This window comes from Salarias fasciatus, chromosome 7 (assembly GCF_902148845.1).
Source record: "Salarias fasciatus chromosome 7, fSalaFa1.1, whole genome shotgun sequence".
Lineage (NCBI taxonomy): Eukaryota > Metazoa > Chordata > Actinopteri > Blenniiformes > Blenniidae > Salarias > Salarias fasciatus.
In genome coordinates this window covers 24,245,894-24,270,082 of record NC_043751.1, presented here as the reverse complement: position 1 = coordinate 24,270,082, position 24,189 = coordinate 24,245,894, and the positions used below count along the sequence as shown (strand labels likewise).

Sequence of the window (24,189 nt, the reverse complement as noted above, 5' to 3'; positions counted from 1 at the left end):
CCACAGCCCTTCTGAATAAGTGCATCAATTAAAACAATGAGTGGATGTGTCATAACTAACAACTTCATCCAGGAAAAACAGATCATAGATCATTAAACCCCAATCAAGAAAGTTTAAAGGCCAGTGCTCATTGTGTTTTCATGTCACACAAGGAAGAAATCTGGATGTATTTATGGACTCAGACCTGAAATTCAACAATAATATTACGACAACAACACAATCAGCTTTATACCATCTGAGAAATATTGAAAGAATTAAAGGCCAAATAACATTCAGAGAAACTTGTTCAGAAATTTATTTTCTGTCTGATTGGTGCTGTATCAATAAATCTGCCTTGTCTCTTAAATTAAGTAATATCTCAGGGTTTCCTCAAAGAAAGTTCTTTGCTCCACTTTGACCTGCAGAAGTTTCCATGGCTGATGGAGCTTTTCTGAAAGTCTGATTCAGTTCTCAATAGCTTGCAGCTAATTTTCCTTCTGATGGGTGAATATGTTTTTATTCCACAGTGTTAATCTCATCTCCTGCTGATCCACTGAAGACCCTGACAGCCTCTGTAGGAGGAAACACCACTGTGCCCCAGGCTGTGCAGGAGAGAGGATTACTGTTATATGAAAGAAACAATTTAGCAGTGATTTATAAGAATACGCTGCGGCTACTGGATGATAATTACACAGAGAGGCTTCACTGGAACCAGAACACAGGATGTTTTACTCTCACGGGACTGCAGAGAAGTGACTCTGGGCTCTACACAGTTGAAATGAAGAAAGGAACACATATATCTACAGAATATAAACTGATTGTCTATGGTATGTTGAATTTATTTTACCTGCTTATATTGACTTTGGTCACAAATGTTGGAAATACTCACAAAGCTTACAGTTTGGTTTTCAAGCCAACAATACTGAGCTACCAAAAAGGCAACTTATTGGTGTAACTTTCATGATGAGAGAAAAAGGGAGTGAGAGTGGTTTGGTAGACCTCCAGTCGTCAGGAGGACAGGTTGGACTGAAGCAGCTTCTGAATAAATGTAAAACAGAAGCTCATTAAAGTCATCCTTGACTTCAGGAGTCCATGAGGACACCAACTACCAAGCTGAAAGCCACAAGAAACTGCTGGTAGAAAGCCAAACTTCACTGAGCTTTACTGAGGTGGGTTGAGGCCGTTCCACCACTGGGTCTTCACGATGCCTGCCCTCAGCTGCCCTTCCTGTAATCATATCCCAAAGGGGTGAAATTGATTAGTCATTTTCCCACTTTCAGATTCAATTTCTTTTCTAATAACCAGCGTAGTAACTACCTGACAGGGGTTACATGTTTCGATATGACCGAGGTACACAAAGACCATGTTCAGAAGAGAGGCCTTCCCTTCACCAAAGACATACCGTCAGAATGTCAGTCTTGTCCTGGTTTCAGTGTGAAAAGTTTTCACAAATCCAGAATTTAATGTCTAAGAGCCAGTTAAAAAGAGCATCAACTGTCTCTGTGTCATCAGGAGACGTAGAAATATAAAGCAGTGTATCATCTGTCAGACTGTGCAAGTTGCGGCCCTGCCTCCTGATGATGTTCCTAAATGGAAGTGTGTATAAGTTACAGAGCAAGGAGCTCCAGGTTGAGCTTCACTCTTAACATAAATCTGTGAGACTGAAGCTGAACCATCTGAAGGCAGAACCAGAGAGAAAAACCAAACTGGTGCTTGTGAAGCCAAAGGGCATGAGCAGATATCCAACATGACCAACTTCAAATCGTCTCTCTATCTGATACAAACCAAATGGTAGAACATTGTTCAGATCCGGCTTGGCAAAGATGGACGTCTCCCTGTTAGGTTCAAGGGCAGCATCGATGAATGGATGCGGTTCATGTTTCTGACCATATTGACACTGAGATCAGAACTCTGGTCCCTTGAGAAGAGGTGGAAAACCAACCTTCTCTCAGATGATTCCAGCACAGCTTGGCCTCTTGTTGGAGTCATAGCTGAAGGTTGAAGAAAATGCAGCTCACCAGGACCCCCATCCTCACTGGTCAGCCCACCCCTCTGGTCAAATGATGCAGAGGTAGAGACTTTTTCTTCAACTTATTTATTCTCTTTTTATGCCTTAGACTTGACGTATGCCATTTTTTGCCTTCCTTTAACTGTTACTGAAGATTCCTGATGTGTGATACGTTTCTGTTCAGGTTGTGTATGAATTAATTTTGATGTTTGTGTGAATTAGCTATTTCATGAATAATGCTGTAACAAACAGGAAATACAAACATGTTATATCAGAGAAACGTATCGTTAATACAGGTACAGGTACACCCAGAACATCCCACATTACCCCCATTCTGTCTCGTCTTCACTGGCTTCCTGTTGAGACTCGGATTGACTTTAAAACTTTAGTTCTCTCCCAGGGTTGCATGGTGAGTCTCCTCAGAACAGTGTAGACTTGTTGTGCCCCGAATCCTCACAGGGAACCCTCCAGTCTTCAGACCAGAAACTCCTGAAGGTCCAAAGACAGTTTAAAACCCGAGGAGACCGATCCTTTCAGGTTGTTGCCTCCAGATTCTAGAATTCCTTTCTCCTGCTGCTCTGAATGCCTGAGTCTGTGAACTCCTTCAAAAAGGACTTGAAGACTCTTATTCAGAGAAGCGTTGAGCTGAATATCTCATGAGAGAAATCTATGATATGCAAAATGTTTGGGTTTTTTTTTTTTTATTTTACCATCTACAGCACTTTGTGATTTATTTGTGAAAAGCACTTCATAAATAAACTTTACTTACTTACTTAAAACTATGTGAGTGAAGTGTTGGATACAGAGACCTCTGAGCAGAAACATGAAGAAAAACTGACTAAAGGCCAGTTTCATCTGCTCTGAATCCTCCATTGTGCTGTGTGGTCGTCTTATGAAGAAACTGTAACATGTGGTTCGAATTCGTGGTCAGGACACACGCATGAGTCGCATGTGGGGGAACCGTAAAACTCCTCTGTCATCTGATTTTATCGTTATCAGCTTCCTGTCAAAATGTAGAAGAGAATTTAAAACTCCGAAAAACCAGGTTTCTTCTTCTCACGCAGAACTTCCTCAGTGCTGCCCCCTACAGGTTTCTACTGTTCATAGAAGGTGTCAGACTGATGCTGATCCAGCTCTTGGTTTGTGTTCAGGACTTGAACATGGTCTCTCCTGTATAGATTAGACTTCAAACTTTCCTCCCCAGGCATGTTTACATGGGCCTAAAAATCCCCCTCATAATCAGATTATAAAGTGAAGCGGATTATAAATGCGTCGTATAAACACCTGACTGGATCCGCTTCACTCGGAGCGGATTGTATTTTGGATGCGATTGTGCGAGGTAGTCTACACCGATCAATACTCCGCTCCGTGCCTCATATAAACAGCGCCATGCAGCAGATCGTGTTGTACCGGCGAATTATTTGTTCTGCCCTCGTACGTCGTAACATAGTGACATGTGCAGTAAACAGGAAGCAGGGATGAGGAAAGTCCAAGCAGGAGAACTGGTCGGTGTTTTTTAAATAAAAACCCTGAGAACAAACACTGGAGAGGCGAGATGGCTGCAAATCACACAACAGTAAGTTGTTCAAAGAGGTCCGTGGTCGACCACCAGCCGCAGTAGAGTGGAGGATCGGGCCTGGCTGAGTGGGGCCCCGAGGCCGGCCAGCAGAGGCCGGCGGGCAAAGCGGCTTCGCCGGCCAGCAACACGCTTCCTATTGAGCACCTCATGGAGATGTGTGATCACTATTGGAGAAGATGAAAACACACTGCTCAGTGCTGAAGACTGCTGACTGCAACGCTAACCTGAAAATTCATTGGGAGACCTGTTGCACATGTCCCAAATACTGAATAATCTGCTTCACGGTCTTTCTATAGGAGGGTTAAACCTCGATCGCTTTATATGGCATCCATGTACACAGATGCTTTTGATACGATCGTTTTCAATCGGATTGGAAACAATGGATTGACGAGGCTTCTCGGTCAGACTGGAGTGTTTTCTCAGTGCTGCTGCAGGTTTACAATGCTCTGCACCTCTTTTTCTGAAAAAGTAAAACATCTTTTGTATCCTCAGATGTTCATTTACATAGCAGCAGTCAATTCAATCAGAAAACAAGCTTCGATATTTAAAGTCTCTGTAGGAGCCAGTTAGCACCAGGTGTAGAAAAGGGAAGTACTTATGGCCTGGCAGGTGTTGCTGCCCAGAGATGAAAAACGGTTTTGACCGCCACCGCCGCCGTTGTGAATGATTAGTGTTCTGTGGTGGAGTTTGTAAAGAGGAGAATGAATTGAAATATTTCCAACATGCAAACGATCGCCTCAGCAGCATTATTCAGACCGTAAAGGGTGTCAGCGTGTCAGCCGAAAATCCGGGTAACAGCGCAGGCGCTTCAAGCGTAGGCTTGTCCCTACAGTCTTAATTGAAATTTAATGTTTGGACTCATCTCACCCTGGGCTTTCATGCTGCAACTTTAGCATTCATGTCACAGTTTTTTATTTGTGTTAGAATATTGTGGCTTAAGCCTAAATATAATGGATTTATCATATGATTCTACTGGAACATTAGCATTTGTTTTTCATAATTTCTGTCGTGGCATTTTGTTGAAACATTGAATCATTGGCATTCATGTCATAAGTTCAGCAGTGTATAACTTTTGATACGGATGTAGACATGATTTGACTTGACCTGTTTTTCTGTATTCTATGTGGAACGTAAAGTGCAATGGGACGGAAATGTTGTGATTGGTGTCATTTCAACAAAGCAGAGCTGATTTGAAAATCTGGAGTTTTAATAGTAAACAGAAGTTGCAGTTGGACCTGGTCGATGGACTGAGTTGACTGTCTCCTGGATCTTCGAAGACAGCAGAGACACAGAAAAGAGTGTCACATTTGGGTTTTAGCATTCATGTTGCAGTTTTAGGACTCATGTTGTGGATTTATCATCAGTGCTGCAGCATTACCTTGTGTCTGTCTGGTTCTGGGTTTTTTTTTTTTTGTGGTGTTTTTAGGTGTTGGGAACAGGGGTTCTTAAAGAGCCGTAAAGGATCAGGGCTTGTTTCAGCTTCAAAATTCAATTCATACGTGAAGTAATCATCTTGATTGGACATTTTGGATGCCATGGTTTCATACGAACGTCCAAAATTATTAATGAAAAGCCAGAAAGAAATAAAACTTTTCCAAATGTCTTCAGATGAAATATATCTTCAGGAAAACAACATTCATTGACAGTGATGTAAAACCAGAGACATGCTCCACATTTATTAAGGAAAACAAGATGGAGACTGAGAGACAAAGGAAGGAAGTGACTTCCAGACTTGCAGAGGAGGAAGTGGGTGGAACCACCAAGTCACATCTCCCTCTTCACCACCTGAGGATGCAGTTTTCAGTGGTCGGGGTTGAACATCATGTGTGACTCTGTCCTGCAGACCCTGTTGACGCTCTGGCAGTGCACACAGTGACGGTGAGCTCGGAGAGCTGCTCTCTGCTCTGCTCGGTGGACGGAGCTGAAGACACGACGCTGCTGTGGTATAAGGACCAGGACGTGGTGAAGCAGAGCGGCTCTGCTGGGCCTCTGTCTCTCACCGTACGTGAGCCGGACTACAATTCCTCTCACAGATGTGTGGCTGAAAACCCCGCAGAACGTCGGTCTCTTGAGGTGGACGTGAAGGCAGCCTGCAGCAAACTGAAGCTAGCAGGTGAGACTGAAGCTTCTGTCTGAATGTTCACCAGAGCATCTGGTCATTGCTCTTCTTGTAAAGTCATCAATCTACTCTGCTGGACCCTCTAGAGGGTCTCAGACCCCAGATTGGTCATCAGTATGTGTAACAGTATGCAGACTTCGAGGCCGGATGCCAGACTGTGGGTGACTGACTGGACTCTGACCTGTTCCCCACAGCTGAGACTGGACCACAGTCCTGGTTCTTCCTGATTCCCATTCTTCTGTGTTGGAGCTGCATCGTTTTCTGGATCATTCTGACAAACCTGGTGCAGAAGAGAGATGAAGCAGCAACTTCATCACACCTGAAATGAGCTGGAAACAACCTGCAGACTCAGATGAGACACATGAATCAGACTCCATCATCCACACACACATTTCTACATGAAGTGCTTCTGTTTACCGGAGACTGGCCTGTTCCTGCTCATATCTGATCTCCGGACACAAAAGTCACACAAACAACTGGACTTTGGCATCATTTACTGCATTTTACAAATAATAAATGGTACTTTTTCTAGTTATCTTCTGTTGCTGTCAAGTTACATCTTGTAATGAATACCAGCTGTGGCCACTGGATGTCAGTGTTTGTGACAGTGCCAGAGAAAAACCCCATTACTGCTGGATCTTTGCCTCATAAACCAGTCCTGCCCACTCCTCATCCGCATTTGGATTTTGGAGTTGGGCTCAGTCTGGGTAGGAGCCCATAGAAGGGGATTTCACTCATGGTGAAACGGCCGAGCCAATCAGCATTGCCGCTTTTTGTTTTCAAATTTTTTGGCGAATTCCGGTGGCTAAACCGGAAGTGACACCATCACTGCTTAGCGGAGATTACGGACTTTTAACTTTAACCATCTTCTGAAAGCTGAAATAAGTAAAGTTATAGCCAAAATACCAAGAATTACAACAATCAAGCAAGAGGAAGAGTCTGCGCTTGGGGAGTTTCTTACAGGAAAAGACATTTTTGCGTGTCTGCGTGTAGGGAAGCTAGAGCTAATGAGCTAATGCTAACCCTTAGAGAAGCGAACGCATTTTGATGACGTATTTGTTTTGAAGTGCTAATTGGCTGAAGTACAAAGAAGTTTCTATGGGCTCCTATCTAGACTAGGCCCAACTCCAAATCCAAATGTGGATGAGGAGTGGGCGGGGCTGGTTTACAAGGCTAGCTGGATCTGACTGGTAAGAAAAATGTCTAGAATAAGAACAAACTACACAGGAGAATTTAAAATGGAAAACATGTGAAGTAATAACTTTAAGAACAATGTTTATTTAGTTTAGAAACTTCACTGATGTTGTTTCAGTGATTGTGTTTTTCTACTTTTAAAATGTGTCTTACATTAATAACTAACTGATTATTAAACCAGGACAGACTTGACAGATCATTTAAAACTTCTGTCTCCTTTTTTGACCTGTTGTTGCTTTGTGTGTGTGTGTGTGTGTGTGTGTGTGTGTGTGTGTGTGTGTGTGTGTGTGTGTGTGTGTGTGTGTGTGTGTGTGAGAGAGAGAGAGAGAGAGAGAGAGAGAGAGACAGAGAGAGAGAGAGAGAGAGAGAGAGAGACCCAGGTCAAGTGCTGGGGAAGTAGTGGGCAGTCATGAGGAAATAGGAGGCAGGGCAGAGGAAACAGAAAATTGAGAAATGGGTGAATGTAATGTGCTACAAGCTCCTATTCATACCCCAGTCTGGAGTAATGAGCATTTAAATCTCTGGGCCAGTTATTTCTTCTTAGCGAAGACTCAGCAGAGGTGGGTTGAGGAGGTGAGGAGGAGGAGAAGGAGAAAAGAAAGTGAGACCCATCCTGAACAATGTCTTTCTCCTCCACCATGATTCTGTTCAACAACAGGAGCTCCTTCAGCAAGACTTGTCAGGCTTTGTAATGCTTCCTTTTAAATGGTGTTTTGTTGTGTTTTGTTCACTTTTGATCGTTTCTTTTATGCATATATCACTCAGAGTTAAGCCTTGTACCTAAGCCAGTTTAACATTTTATTATATCTACTATATTTCATTATGTTGGAGCAACATTGCAGAATTTCCCTCTGGCATTGATGAAATATTCTATTCTATTCTATTCTATTCTATTCTATTCTATTCTATTCTATTCTAAATTTATCCTGAAACTAAAATTGTCCTTTTTAAGAAAATAATAACTCAGATGTTTCTCAGTATTAAAAAACTACAATTTAGTTTCTGCAATGCAAAAATTTTTGTAGTGGAGGCACTGCTCATGCACCCCTTGTCCAGCTGAAAACAAAAGAAAAAAAAGATTCTAGAGTGGTTACCATCATGGCTAAAGTGTTGCTATCACCACTCAGAAACTGCGTTGGGCCTCACTGTGACCAGTAGCCGCACGGCGGGTGTGAGCTTTGTTGCTGCTGGTGACAGCCGCTGTGGTGTTTTCTTCTTTCTGATTATCATCGCTGGTCCTGCCCGCCCACTGTCCAGAGTGAAACACTGTGTGGCCATTCCCTCTCTTGGATGTAGCTTTAGCTGAGCTACTGGCCCGGCGATGTGCGTTTGCTGTGCAGGTGCAGCCTTTTCGTGTGCTCTTCTCCTGTATTCGTACTGAGCCCGACCGTTGGCACATGGTTTGTATTAGATTTAGTTGCCGATAAGGATTGCGTTTGTGCCCTTCCCCCAGATTATTATCACTTAAGCCAAGCATTGATGCTCCCTTCTTCTGGATAATTGACACCGATCCTATCTGGTGAGTGACAGTAAGTGTCAGCTTGGGGTGCCCAGCTAAGACGTACGTGCCTGGTTTTCTTGCATCTGCTGTGCAGGCGGCGTATGACCCCTTTCCCTCAGCTTATCACGCTGACCCTGTTTGGACCTGCTGAGCCACACTGTTAGTGCCAGTTTGGAGCCATGAAGGCCACATTGCTCTCTTCCCCTGGTTTATTGACACTGATCCTGTCTGTTGAGTCATGTTTTTGGTGCCAGCTCAGGCCGTTGATGGTGAATGCACTGTTTGCATCTCCCACTCCCAGCGCATGGTGTCTCTAGTGGAAAGTCAGCAGGAAGAGGGAGCCGCCAGGCAGCCGTTTCCTCTAATGAACGTAGCTTCAGCCAAACTTTACTGGCCCTGTAGTTTTGCGTTAGTTGTCTCGGCTGTATGCACACCCCTTTCTTCACCTTATTGCACATAAGAGGTGGCATTTCGGGAGCAATGGGAGGTTCTCACTGTTGCGCTACCTGTGGTACCCTCCTCCATGATGATGAGGGTGGTCGGGCATCCATGGTGTCAGAACTGCGGTCCTCATGAGCAGCTTGCTGAGTGTAGCAAACCCCAGCTAGACACCAATTTGTTCCCACTATGGCAAGGTTATCATTAAGTCTCATCAACAAACATGATGATGATTAGTGTGTCAAATAAAATGTGAGCCATCTTGTTGATTAAAAAAATAAAGTTGTTTTGTGTTCTTGGTTTGCAGTTTTATGAATGTGAGTTGTAGATGTGCAGGTCCACTACCATCCACCAGGAGGCGCTGCAGCAGCTTCAGCCCCTCATGCTTCCTTCAGCTAGATCCAACAAACAAAAACTTTACATAAAGCTGTCAATTCAGTCAGAATCATCTCAGCTTCACATGCAGCTGTTCCATCCCAGTGAGGCTTGAAAATAAAAATAGTCAAATAGAAACACAATAATAATAAATATATTTAAAGATGATCAAGAGATGGAAGAAGAAAAAAATACCCTCAAAAGGTCAAAAATCCTTAAAACCCTGAGCATGTCTGTGTCCTCAGTCAGAGCATTGCTGTCTGCTGATCAGTTCTGGCCCGCAGGCCATATGTTTCATATCCATGAATTATACAGACTCCTTTAAAATATAATCAGGTGTAACACGTGCATCACATGAACACAGTTTAATATGAGTCTGCATTCGTCTGTCTGCTCAACAAATAAGAAATTATTGACAGAGCTCAGTCTGTCAGACCTGAAGCAGTAATTTATCCATAAGGCCGTGGTTAAATCATTCAAACCTGGAAAAATGAACAGCATTCTCAAATGACGACATTCAAATTATGCATACAAAATCTACAATACTGAGTTATTGATACATAAACATAACTTATGAAAGCGAAATGTTGCCAAGAATTTTCACACCTTATTTTAATTTGACTTGCACATGGATACCATGCAATTACAGAAGCTGCTGGTTTGGCGGCACTTTTGACCATAATGAACACTGACCAGACAGGCAGAAGAAGAAATCCGGCTCATTCGATTGGTGAGGATTAGAACCAGAAGTCCTGGCTAAGCAGCTGGCAAGGGGCGAACCACAAACCACCTGATTTATAGCCTTCTGGCCATCTGCCATTGAGCGCCTGCGCTTCCACACTACTCCTCGTCTGACCGCTGAACGCTTTCTTTGTGCGTCTGCCTTTTCTGACTTGTACCGTTGGCTTTGTTTATTTTGCTATTTATATGCATTGTGCTCATATTATGTCCTCTCACTGAAGCAGTTTGAAAGTCCACTCAGAGGCTTGAAAGTCTCTTCTGAGACTGGGGTTTTCAGGGAGGCCAGAGTTTGCCCGAAAGATCCGGATCTTTGATCAGGGAAGCTTTCAGACATGCATAAATGATGAAGATTTTCTCAGAAAGTCTTGCTTTGGTCAAAGGTCCAGATTTTACAGGGCTGCTGTGAATGTGCCCTTAGTTTAAGCCCCTCTTTTTTTAAAGTGTCTGAATTAAATAATTCTGAATTACATTTATTAGCTGTGTGTTGATATGGGAAAAACCAAGGATTAAATCCACTCTCACACTGGGGGTTGCAAAGCATTTTTATTGGACAGATGGCGGCCGTGACCTGTTTAGGATGCTTCCTGGGTGCCTCCCTGGGGAGGAGTTCTGGGCATGTCCCACTGGGAGGAGACCTCGGGGAAGACCCAGGACACGCTGGAGAGACTATGTCTCTCAGCTGGAGACAGGGAAGTCTGGGTCTCTCTTCTTAGACTGCTGCCCCGCAACCCGGTCCTGGATAAGTGGAAGAATATGGATGGACGGATGGATGGATGGATGGATGGATGGATAAATGGGGGTTTTACATGGTTATCTTAAGAGCAAAATTAACCCTTATTTGGAATTGAAGAGGAATTTTAAGTCCAATGCAAACACACTCATTCAGAAGCAGAATTATCGGTAAATTAGACATGGCTTCATTCCGTTTGTTCTGCGCTTGCTCATTTCCTCATGATAATGCAATATTCCGAGATAATGGTGGACCGCAGCAAGTGTTCGACTCTTATGGACAGGATTTATTAAACAGGAGCCTTCGAAGAAATGTATATCATGATAAAAGCGGATGGACGGGTGCATAACAATGCTGACCTATTTAAAGCTGCAGCAACAAAGTATATTCGGACCAACACGGTAAGTGCAAGATAGAACAATTTCTCTGGGTTTTAAGGTTTTTTTTTTTTTTTTTAATTAACTGAAGTACAAGATGTAAACAAACAACTCTGAGTTATACCCTTTTTAAAATCAACTCATTTTACCATTTTTAAAATGAACTATAATGAAAAATAAAACAGCTTTCTCTGAGTTAAACAAAATCAGTTTAACACATGATCTGAGTCCAGAATAATTTTCCATGTATAAATAGCCAAAAGAGGCACTTTTCTGTTGAACATGAGTAACATGTTGTTAAGTAAAAAGCGGTACGCACAAGTATATGTAAATATATACATGGACAGTTAAATAAAGACAAATTTAGCTGACTTTATGAGTGATTATTGGAAAACTTGGAGCTTTCTCCATTTAATAAAGCACAGTCTCTTCAATCAGCTGTACTTTGGCATTTAATGCGGAGTGTCAAGGTGAAGCAGGAAAATCTGACCAATCACAGAAGACTTCTCGATCACCCAGCTAAGAATGTTCTTGGAGGGCAAGGGGCGAGGCAGCCAACCTTTGTTCGGCCAGGAGGAGGTGGGAGAACACTTCCTGAGCAGCCGAACTTTGTTCGGCTTCTCGCGGAGTGTGAATAGGTCTTTTTAACCTGTTCAGGGTTTGACTGGAAACTGTCAGCGACCTGCTGAAGAGCAGTGATGTTCAAGAGCTCTGTGAGTACTGACGCTTTTTTTTACCAGGCTGGAACGCTTCAGTCTCTGAACTTGTTTGCTTCTGACTGAAAACTTGAGCTCACTGGAGTATTTAGCCTGTCTTTTCTCCACCACTAAGCAGGAAGTGACAAAGCTCAGTTCATTTAACAGCAGTTAACAGGAGCTGAAAATGAATCTATTTAAGTTAAAATGGCAGAAAAAGTGTAAAATTTTAGAAACAACGTTTAAAAGTTTGAGATTGAAGTTCAAATGTCTTTGGGAAAGTTGAAATTAACTTTAATTTCAGTTGCGGTATTTTAACAACAGTATAATATTTTTTCAAATTGACTTTCTCTTATAGTGTATATTATTGCATATTGAAAATACAACAATGTGAAATAGTTTAAACTGAGAAGTTGTGTATGAAGTTAAAAATATCGAGAATGAAAACAGAAATGTTAGCAACCATGTTGGAAATGTGAAAAACGGTGACAGTGAGCAGCTACAGGGGAGCACTCTGCTGTTAATAAGCTATTGGAAAGTAGAAAGTAGAAAAGTTTGATCACTAGGGGTGTAACGAATTGGTCAACTGACGAAACGATATGAAATACGAAACAGGACTCACGATACAAAATACTCATGTTACGAAATATAGATTAAAGAAAATCCCCAACAGCAGGAAGTTAAGCAAAAATCAAATTTTCCTAATAATTTTATTCTTTATGCAGACATACAAAAAAATGCTGCATCACCACAAAATGAATTCTCTTTGAAAAAAACAAAAACAAAATCAGTGCAAATACAAACAAAAAAATCTCAATAAAAAAGTGCTTTGTTGCTGTAACAAACAGGATAACTACAGCATAACATTCTTGTTGCCTGTCTTTAGTTCAAAACGAAATGCTTTTTGAAGAAGCCAAAGGGTACACGGTTCTTGTTTTATCTGCAATCAAGTATTCTGTTGATTATTTCTTCGAATGATCGAGTACTCAACATTTTTGGCTCATGTGGTGCGCGTTCCATGTATGTGCACTGATCCATGCATCCTCAGGTAGCTTTTCTGTTGCTCCAGACTGTTTATTTGCTCTTTTATTGCCGATTATTCACAGTAAATGTAGCACATACGCTGTCAGTCTATTATTATTTAGTATTAGAGTTTATCTTTTTTTCTGTTTCTGAATCGCGGGGGCAGCGCCAGACAGATTAGATACTTTCACTTCTGTCGACAGACCTTCTCCTCCCTCCAGACAGACTCTGCTGTCTCTGTCAACCAGTGTCTCACTCTCTGGGTGTCTTTGTACACAGAGCTGCAGCCCGATGGCGCTCTGGTGCATACGTATACCGGCACAACCGGCACGTACGTGCAACGCAGTCACAAAATTTGGGCTGCGCGTGGACAGGAATTCATGACGGGACAGGTGTCAGTACCTGGTCCGGCATCGCTTGGATATGTCTGTCAATCACAACAGTCCGGGTGATACACACGCACACCACATCTCTCTCGCTCTCAAACACACACACACGTGCGTGTGCACCTCGTTGGCACGTGAGGTTAATTAAACGAAGCCTCCAGCTATAAAATTTGCCTCGATCACTTTTTATACTAAAGGTACTCGAGAAATAGTGGCGGCCCTAGATTTATTTGACGAAGGAGCGTCAGCTCATATCTCTTCTGTGCACTTCGTTTTGCTACGGTAGGTGAGGAGGAGGATCAAAAATCATCATTCTCAGTGGTGCGCGGCTCCCTGTCGCCTTTTTAATTTCTTACAATTTTTTCATGCGTCTTTGAATTTTATTTCCTCTTTTTTTTTTTATTACACGCCTATTGATTACACACCAATAAACAGCATGCGAGGAATCTACAGACTGTTTCTACAACTGTGTGTAAGGACAAAGGAGATTTACTGCCACCTGTTTAATTCCTTCTGTTATTTAACTAAAAGAAATGTAATTAATCAAAGGAACCTGAATAAATGCTGCCAGTATAAATGCAGGTTGTTCTGACTGGTTGCAGGTCGACCAGAACAAGGCAGACGTCTGACCTGAAGAGGACAGACTGCAGACATGGACAGGGAAAACATGATGAAGGAAGTTAAAGACAGGCTGAAAAGTCACCTTCGATACAATTTCACATGGATAAACGAGGGGACGTCTGACGGCCGCTCTCGACTCGACCACATCTACACCAGGCTCTACATCACTGATCAGGCCCCGGGGGGCGATTTCAGATCACACGAGATACTGGACCACTTCAAAGTCTCAGATCAGACGGGGCGGATTACAGGACACTATGATCAGATCGACTGCTTGGACATTTTTACAACAGGAAGAAAGAGTTTCCAACTCCCTGTGAGAGATGGACCCATCCGCACAGTGATGACCAAAGGCATTGCCGGCATTGGGAAGACATTCGCTGTTCAGTTCTTCGCTCTGAACTGGGCAGAAGGAAAATCTAACCAGGACATTGATCTGATTTTCCTGCTTCCCTTCAGAGAGCTGAACATGCTGAAACAGGGGGACTACAGTCTGATGCAGCTTCTCCTGCACTTCTACCCTCAGCTGAGCCCACTGGAAAATACCCCACATCTCACCAGCGTGCACATCCTGGTCATCTTGGACGGTCTGGATGAGAGCAGATTCCCCCTGGACTTTGATGGAGGTGGAAGAGTGAGTGACATCGATCAAAAATGCGCAGTCGACGTGCTGCTGACCAGTCTCATCAGGGGGAGTCTGCTGCCCAACGCACGGCTCTGGATTACCTCCCGGCCGGCGGCGGTCGGCCAGGTTCCTGCTCACTGCATCGACCAGATGACAGAAGTCCAAGGCTTTACTGACCAGGACAAAGAGATTTACTTTAGAAAGAGATTCAGCGACTCTACAGAAGTCCTGTCTTATCTCAAAGGGATGGTCAGCTTCTACTTCATGGGACACATCCCCATCTTTTGTTGGATCCTTGCTGAAGTGTTGAAGAACGGAGACGAGAGGAGCCGAACCATCAGAACAATGACGGAGCTCTACATTCACTATTTGCTCATTCAAACACGGAGATCTGAGCAGAAGTATGGAGAGAAGAACTCAAAGAACGAGGCCAAAGAAGGTCTGTCAAGGTCACAGAACGCCGACATGCTTTTAAATCTGTCCAGGCTGGCCTTCGAACAGCTACAGAAAGGAAATATCCTTTTCTACGAGAAAGACCTCCAGGAGTGTGGCATCGACATTGATGAAGCTTCCGTGTTTTGTGGCTTTTGCTCAGAAATCCTGAAGCAGGAACGCGGCCTGTACCAACAGAGGATGTTCAGCTTTGTGCATTTAAGCTTCCAGGAGTTTCTGGCGGCTCTTCACGTGTTTCACTGCTGTGCCACCGATCGCAGCACCCTGACGTCTTTCCTCGGTGAGGACATTGCAGACCTGAGCTGGCTAGAGCTGCAGAAGAAGGTGGTGAATAAAGCCCTTCAGAACAAGAAGGGGCAGTTCGACCTTTTTCTCTGTTTCTTCCTCGGATTGTCACTGGAGTCCAATCAGACGATGCTGCAGGCGTTACTACCAGAGACGAAGAGCAGTACAGACACCTCGGAGGACATGAAGACATACCTGAGAAGCTTCCACACAGGAAACATCCCAGCAGAGAGGTTCATGAACCTGTTTCTTTGCAAGTTTGAGCTGAAAGAGGCGCAATTTCAGGAGGAAATCCCCAAGTACCTGAATGCAGGAGCAAGATTATCAACCGTCGACTGCGCTGTGCTGTCCACCATGCTGCAGATATCTGGAGAAGTGATTGAAGAACTAAACCTGACCAACTGTTTTAGTACATCTGAGGGACTCTCGAGGCTTCTCCTGAATGTAAAGAACAGCAAGAAGGCTTTGTAAGTATTTCAAATTCAAAGATAATCTTCCACAGCAGAGTGTTGGGGTTTACGATTGGTAATTGGGGATAAATTACTAAAGTATTGATTACTGGAAGTAATGGATTACTTTAAGTAATTTGGTTACTTGTTAATGTGGGTAAGTTTTGATTTACCAATTAATAATTGCAGATCATTCACAGTGGATCACCAATAACAATCAATTACGGTGTAATAAACTGTTTAAAGTGAAGCACCAAGTAATTTAACCCAACATCAATTATTATTAATCAGAATAAATGGTTCTTTATTCGTTAATAATGTTAAATAATCAGCTATTTGGGAATGGAGTAGACCACAGAGTGATTTAACCATTAAAGGGGCTGTATCATGCTTTTTTAGCTTTTTTAGCTAGTCCAAACCCTAGCATTAACATGGTAATAGTTTATTTTTGGCGCTAAGGAAAAGTAATTTTGTGTGAAATAAAAGATTTTCTGGGGCTAATTCTGAAACCCGGAAGAGAAAACGCTCTGTTTCACTAAAAATCCCGCCTCTCCCCCTGTGGACGTTGACTGACAGTGTACTTCAGCCAATCAGCGCTTCAAAACAAATATGCTAGCTAGCTTTAGCTCTTTAGCTCTTGCTTCTCTACACACAAAGACACGCGAAAACATCTTTTCCTGTGAGAAACTCACGAAGCGCAGACCCTTCAGACCCTTCAGACTCTTGCTCTTGCTTGACAGTTGCTTTCAGATGATGGTCAAAATTTATCTCCGTAATCACAGTTAGAAAAAAGCGACAATGCTGACTGCCGAGGGCCTGCGGGAGGGGGGCTCAGGGGAGCCATCTTCACAGTGTGACGTGACCATGGGAAACAGAGTGTTTTCACAGGTGCGGGAGGGGCTGCCTCTCTGAGCAGCGGAAACACGAGGAAAGCTTAAACACACAGGCACGTAGGAAAAAAATGCTTTGGGGGTGTTTTTGGTGAGTACATAACTATATAACAAGGTTAAAACATACAAAAAGTGAATTTTGCATGATACAGCCCCTTTAAATTATTGATTAACAAGGTGTTATTAATTAATCAATAATGCCAGAAATTAACAATTACTGGAAATGGGTAAATTACAGAAAATGAGCTGAGGGAAGTTGTGAATTATGCATTAAATAAACCTGTGGGTTATTTAATTAATAATTCCGGGGCACCACCTCGTCAGAGGAACATTCATTACCAATTTTCAGTCTCAAAGATGGAAAAATAATTTAAGCTGGTAGTTAATCTTTGGATAAACAACCATTAAATTATCAGAGAAGGTGTGAGATCGAGCTCAGGCTGATACAACCAGGACATTTGTTACAAGACCACCAAAAAGAGAAGCATGAATCGTTCAGTTCCATTAATGAGCGTTTATTAACAATGTCTATTACTAATTAACACATCTAATCAACAAAAAAAGAACATTCAAAACTTGCAAGTTGTGTGTGCGTGTGCGTGTGTGTGTGTGTGTGTGTGTGTGTGTGTGTGTGTGTGTGTGTGTGCGTGCCTGTGTGAGCGTCTGGAGACGCACAAGGAGGGTGTTAACCCGTTCGGAGCGTGGCCCGATTGGGTCGGCTGTGTGGTCCTTCTTCCTGGAGGAAGAGGAGGTGTGTGTGAGTGTTGGTGTGAGCGTGGGTGTGTGTGTGGCAGAGCGGCCACCCGAAGCGACAGGAGGAGTCGATCCTGAGTCACTGACTAAGTAGGCGTGACTCGGGTCACGCTCGGGTGTTCGTGAATGTCCGGATCGCTGACGAGTCCGCACGTGGGTGTCCGCATGCGCGGTAGAGAGAGAGAGGAGAGAGCGAGACGAGAGCGAGGGGGGAGCGAGCGGGGAGCGAGCGGGCGGGCGAGCGGCGCGCATGCGTTCTCTCGACTCGAGGTCTACCGCTCTGTTCAATTTACTACTCTCGGGTTAGTAAAGAGGAAAGGCGGAGAAAGATGTGCCTGTCTTCCTACCTCACACGCACAGATGCAGGGCTAGCCGGCATCTTGCGGGTCTGATCTGTGAGGAGGAAGTTCGTGTTCGTGAACGTGCGCACGAGGAGAAAGAGAGAGAGATGAAGAAAGGAAACAAAGGAAACAACAGTGCATATATCATGAACGGCTTCAGTCCTGGTCCACAATAAAAACACACAAGCATTGAATCATCACCACTATCTAATCTGAACCCGCCCAGGTTTCAAACCTTGTGTGATGGGACTTTAACGAGCGGCTCTCTGCCGCTGTGTGTCCTGTGGCTGATGAGGTGTTCGGTGGGGAGATCAAAGCCGTCGCTCTGATATCGATCGGGTTCTGTTGCGACCAACAGAACCCTGGGCTCTTGGAGGGGTCCACGTGGAGGAAGAGGTCCCGGTTCCTCTGTCCGGGTCCTCAGTTGGTTTTTGGTCGGCTCCAGGAGGGGGAGAACGGAGGAGAGCTGAGCTGTAGCGGTGCGGTCCTGCTGGTGTCTTCGGTCTGCTCCAGGGGAGTCCCTGCCGCTCTGCTCCGCTGGGAAAAGGGGCTTCACCGGTGAAGAGAAACTGGTCCCAAAAGTCCCGGCCAGCGGGTCCGTTCGGTACCGGGTATAATCCGTTGGAGGGACGGCTGTGCGTCCTTCCTGGATAAAATTCTTTTAGAGAACTGAAGATGGAGGGCGGGATCTCAACTTTTGAGTGGCGGTCGCTCAGCCAATCAGAAGGCGATCTGAGTCCTCCCTCCTCTGCTCTGGGGAGGAACCTCACGAGCGCCCTCGTGAGGTTGGCAGTGGCATTGCACCCTTATCTGGCTTCTTTGTTCTGTGAGGAGAGATAAGCGGCCATTACATGAGGGTTTCTTTGTTCTGAGCACATGGTGGAGGAGATGGGCAGCCATTTCAGGTTCTGGGGGACAAGATGGCGGTGGCCTCCTGCTGCGAGGAAGAAGTTTCTCTCTTTGTTCTAGAGAGCTTCAAAGTCTGCTGCGTCTCCACCACGGCGGGGGTCATGTCTTCTCTGTGAAGGGGGACAGTATTCGCAGACAACATGACTCCGGGTCATGCCTTAGCTGGATCTGTCCATCAGTGCATCCCCAACAAGAGTATCGTGTCTTTGGTCTGGGAGTGGATGACGGTCACCACAGGAGGACTGGAGGAAGTTACAGGAGACACTGATGTCTGGGCTTCTCTGTTCTTTATGTGAGATATAATGATGCATCACACGACTGTTAAAAATGCCAACGAATGTGACAAGTTAAATCACAGGATTTCAAATCAGAGGTGTGGCAACATTTTTGGTCTTCTGAGGTCAAAAAATTAAAATTGTGAGAGAATATGAGACAGGACCTAAACAATTGGCAAATGTCACAATTCGTCTTGGATTGTTTTTTGAAGAGAATTTCTTCACAGTTTAATTTGTGTCAGATTTGTTTTTTAATTCAGTAAATTTGAATTTTTATTGAGACAAATAATCCAAATGATCCTTTATTGGAGTCACGGCAGCTTATTTGATATTAATCCTAAAGCAGCCATATGAACACTGTGGTTTGTTGTGTTTTCTCTCTGATTTCACAGAATGAGATATGGAGATTTGCGTGATGGCGACCTGGCCTTCATCTCCACCCTTCAGTCAGCAGATTCACTCCTGCGAGACCTCACTGTGGAGTGTTTTCCTTATTTGGTCATCAATGACCTTCACAATCTCTTTGCTGCACTGGATAGTCCAGACTGTAAACTGGAGAGTCTGAGGTGTGTGTCATGAATTCTTACTGCTGGATTCAATTATTCTTAAAATAATTGGTTGGGCTCAGATTGGTGAGGTCAAATGCTTTTCTATGTGGAGTTTGCATGTTCTCCTTGTACGTGCGTGGATTCCCTCTGGGTACTCTGCCTTCCTCCTACAGTGTAAAAACATGTATGTGAGGTAAATTGGTGACCCTAAATTGCCCCTGTTGGTGTGAATGTGTGTGTGACTGTCTGTCCCTTCGTGATGGACTGGTGTACTGTCCAGGGTGGGCCCTGACCTCGTCCTTAGGAACTGGGATTGTCTCCAGCACCCCACGACCATGAACAGTTCACGAAATGAGTAAATTAACTGTTTGGTTTTGGATGTTGTGTGCATGCAAAGATGTTTCATACAGCTTTTACAATTTTTCTGACATCTTTTTAATTTTTGATGTGTGTGTGTGTTCATTTTTTAACAGATTGACCGGGTTCTCTCTCAATTTTCTGTATTGCCATGCGCTGTTCTCCGTCCTCCAGTCCAAACAATCCCCTCTGAGAGTTCTGGACCTGAATAACTGCAGATACAGTTATCAGCATGAAGCAGACAATCCTATGACACACTCTGAGGACAGCCTTTCTAAAAAGTCCAAGACAATGGAAAGCCGTGAGGACATCGATGACGAGTTAACCCTGCTCACTCTTATTCCCACTGCCTTGATCGGTCCAGTCTGTCAACTGGAGGAATTCAGGTATTTGGAGACAAGATCACATGTGACCGTAAATGAAAACTGATTCCAGCAGTCACTCAGCCTGCTCCACTGGAACACAATTAGCTTTAGTTTTTAGGATGAAACAGATGAGATTGTGAACAGACTGACCAACAGCAGGTTAATATGACACTGACTGAGAATCACTGAGGGTAAAGAACGGTTTCTGAGTGAGTGTAATGTGATGATAGGAGCCACACAGGAGGGCTTACAAGGTTTCTGTAGACCAGTGAGCAATGCTTAGTTGGTAGTTCTAGGGCCATTTTATGTTTGCTTTGTTTAGCAGTACTGCAGGAGAACCAATGAAGTTAATGTAGAATCTGATAAAACAGGAAGTGATGCAGCAGAAGGAACAGTGGTCTTTATCAACAGGAACAAAAACGTAAACATGGAAACATGATGCTCCAGCTGATGTCATGTTCTGTCTGTTCTGTGTCTCCATGTTCAGCTGTCTGAGTGTGTGAGATGGTGTTGTGCTGTAGCGTTCAAACAGTGGGATGGTGTGGTGGGAGTTTTCCAACAGTCTGAGATGCTGCTGCTGGATTTCTTAGAGTTTCTGCTCTGCTGTCCTGTGAAAACATGGGTTCAGGGGGGTATTGCACAAAACCAGGATAAGGGATTAAGCCGGCAAACTGTTGTTATCCTGTGGCGATCTTGTGGTTATCTTGGACGAAGTTATCCCCAAGTCGATTGCACAAAAGCTGGCCAAGTTTATCCTGGGCAAGTCACCATAGTGATTTATTCTCTGCAGCTAACCTGCTCCACAGCAGGCTAACTACCCAGGATAAGATTAAACTGTTGTCAACAATGTGAGAAATGGGTGTGGTTTACAGCATTTCCTGGATTTTTCTACACATTACATCATTTAATGATCCTGCAGCCAAATCTTATTACTGTAGTCATTGCATTTGCAGGTTCTGGTTGACTTTAGTATTATTTTGTTGCTCAGATTATATGAAGACCAACATAACTTTCAACACAGACATTTCAGAATCCTGTCTTTATTAATACAAGTCCTACAATAAAAGGTTCACAATTATTGTAAAGACAATGAAAAAAAAACCTTAATGAAACTGGTACTAAACCACACTGATGTAAAAAATAAAGAATAAGAAATAAAATAAAACCACCCTGAGGCTACACAATGAGTAAAATGAGAAACAAAGGAAAAATAAATGTATCACACTACTGAAATGGACTACAATATAACAGACAGCATATCATTTTGTCTTAACTGTCTCCTGAAAATAGGAAAATCGTCCTATTTCAGGACTCCACCTTTAGGAGTGAAAGGGTCCCACATCATTCTGACTCCACTTTTTAATGGCTAAAATCATACAGAAATTCTTTCTCAGAAGACAACAAATTTATCACTTATTTGATAACTGCTCTTTGGGCTACACTTAAGCACCAGACTGCAGAATATTTTTATGTCTGGTTTTCACCTGCTGCAGGTTCTTTTCTGGCCGACAGGTTTGTTCTTCATGACAGATGAGGATGAAACAGAACACAGCATGAGGACAATTGATTCAATAGATAACACGGACACAGAGTTAACATTTTCTTGAATAAATACCCTAAATATTGGCAAAATGCTGTTTCCCTTGTGTATTTCCTGTATTTTGTTATTATCATTTTTGTATGATCATAATCATGGACCATATGCAGAATTAGGTCATTTTTAGTGGATGATTTGCACATCACTATTTCACTTTAATAAAGCTGCAGGCCTGCATGCAGTACTTGTCCTCACCATTGACGCGTGGGGGCGCTATGCCTTAAACGCCACTTAAAGCAGACGTACAGGCTGTAATATATGGAGTGAAATTAATGGACGTGTTTTGTGTAAAGTCCTCGCTCTGGGGCACCCCCCTTTTTAAGTGAGCCCCCCTGACAGCCGCGGTATCGTCCGCACACTGCTGCTCATCCCGTGTCAAGTAAGATGCTTGTCCTTGTTCCATTTTCAATCTGTGATTCTGTGATCGATCTCGTGGTCTTCTGAAGAACGCCATGAACGTGCACTTATCCTGATGCTCCACACCTGGCTTGAGTAAGCCGCGTCTTTTCATCCTGGCTCGGCAAACGTGCAACCGATTAATCCGAGAAAACACCGACGAGGCTGACCCAAGCCACGCATTTTCATTTATCCTGGATGTATTTATCCAACTTTTGTGCAGTACCCCCCAGCTCTGTGTCCTGGTTGCAGGATGCCCGGCTGCTGCCTGAGGAGTAGATGCTGTCAGGTGTTTGCCTCGGCTCTCTGCTCCGACTCCCAGCTGAAGGAGCTCGACCTGAGTCGAAACCCGCTGCAGGATTTAGGAGCTCAGCTGCTCTCTGCTGGACTCGGAAGGTCAAAATGTAAACTGTTGATCCTCAGGTACACACACACACACACACACACACACACACACACACACACACACACACACACACACACACACACACACACAAAATGGTCTCAACCATTAAACAGATTTATAGACGCCGTTGATAAAATATGGGAGCTTCAGGGCTGCTGGAACACCCCCGATAAGTCCTGTTCCTCTGCAGGTTGTCCAGTTGTGGGATCACAGAGGAGGGCTGCACCTCCCTGGCCTCAGCTTTGAAGTCCAACCCTTCACATCTGAGAGAACTGGACCTGAGCTACAACTACCCAGGAGAGCTGGGGGTGAGGCTGCTCTCCGAGAGACTGCAGAACCCCGAATGTCGCCTGGAGAAACTCAAGTATGTGTACTGAGCAGCACTGTTACACTACAGGTTTATTTCTATTTGCCATCCCATAGTGAACAACAAGAACCCTCTGAATCTCCATGAGACAGTCTGAGGAGTGAAAAATTCACATTTTTCCTGCCTGTAGTTCCTGTGTGTGAATCCACGACACACACGTCCACGAAGATCACATTGTTCAGGGAGGAACATTTAGTCAGACCTCTGTTGATGTCTGGGAGCTCAGAACCTCCAACAAAAGCATCCAACCTCAAGAAGTAAAGAAAAAAGCTTGTAAACATGACGATGAGTTTCAAACAGCAGTGAGACTGTGAAGAGTGCTGCTCCTCACTCTGTGCTCTTCTTCCTCAGTGTGGACCATAACGAAGAGCACTGGGTGAACACACAGCTTCTCGCTCAGTGTAAGTACCACTGCATGTCTGCCATGACAGAAACAACCAGGGAAAACCGAAAGAGTCTCGGTCATCTGTGAGAGTTTTCTATCTTTCCTATTTTCCTGTGAGAAAGGAGAGGAGAGAGGCAGGGAAAGGTGAAGTGCAGAGGCAAGAAGACAGCAGAAGGAGGAGGACAGAGTGAGAAAGGAAGAGAACAGAATAGATGAGAGAATGATGATGTGAGAGACAGGACTGAGACGTCTGTGAGAAACTGGAAGACAAAGGAGCATGGAGGACAAAATGGAAAAATACTCCAGGGACCTCGTTTATCAACTGTGTGAACACAGCTGTGTTCCTGTGCTCTGTGGTTGCTTCAATTCAGCTTCGACAGCTGATCAAAATGTTTGTTAAATACTTGGGCATTGATGACTTCAGTTTTTTTCAGGTCGACTTATCCGTCAATGAAGTCGAGGTGGAGTCGACAGGTCGTGATGACATCGTCACATTGACAGCAGGGAACAACACGGACACACAGCTGTCCAGCAATCAGCAACTTGTATTAAAGTTCACAGCAACGTAACAATTTACAGTTACAAGACACAAACATCAACAGTCCGCAGACATTTCAACCCGAACAAAACAAAGGCTAAAAAACTGAGTTTTCTGTTAAATTTGACTTCACAACATTAAGTGCAAAAAACTTCAGGCAGCGGCAGCCAAGACGCACACCATGCGTGTCCGCATCATGTTTGGAAAAAAAAGAGTGCGTTGTCTCAATGAAATAAATAAAACAATCAAAACCCAATGACTGTCGAAATGATAATTCAACACTGGTCTTGCTCGCACGGTTCAGAACATTACTGAGACAACAGTTTTCAACGTGAAATAGATGGAAATTAAAAACTTCAGAACCGCAAGTAGGCACCGTTCAGAAACCAACTTGAGTTTAAATTTCAGTTTTAAATGAATTAGTTGTTATTACTTTAAAATTCTTCGATCACAATCAGTTTAGTAATCTTACTCTGGGTCACCT

General features: G+C 43.8%; 1 protein-coding gene across 1 annotated transcript in view; it reads left to right on the top strand.

The window, feature by feature from the left end:
• Positions 1-23,254, top strand: part of LOC115391637 (NACHT, LRR and PYD domains-containing protein 12-like) — a 435,710-nt gene extending 412,456 nt beyond the window's left edge. The window contains exons 9-10 of the mRNA XM_030095923.1: positions 22,606-22,779; positions 23,134-23,254. Of these exons, the coding sequence (XP_029951783.1) occupies positions 22,606-22,779; positions 23,134-23,254 (295 nt within the window). The remainder of the gene's footprint in view (positions 1-22,605; positions 22,780-23,133) is intronic.
• Positions 23,255-24,189: the final 935 nt, after the last annotated feature.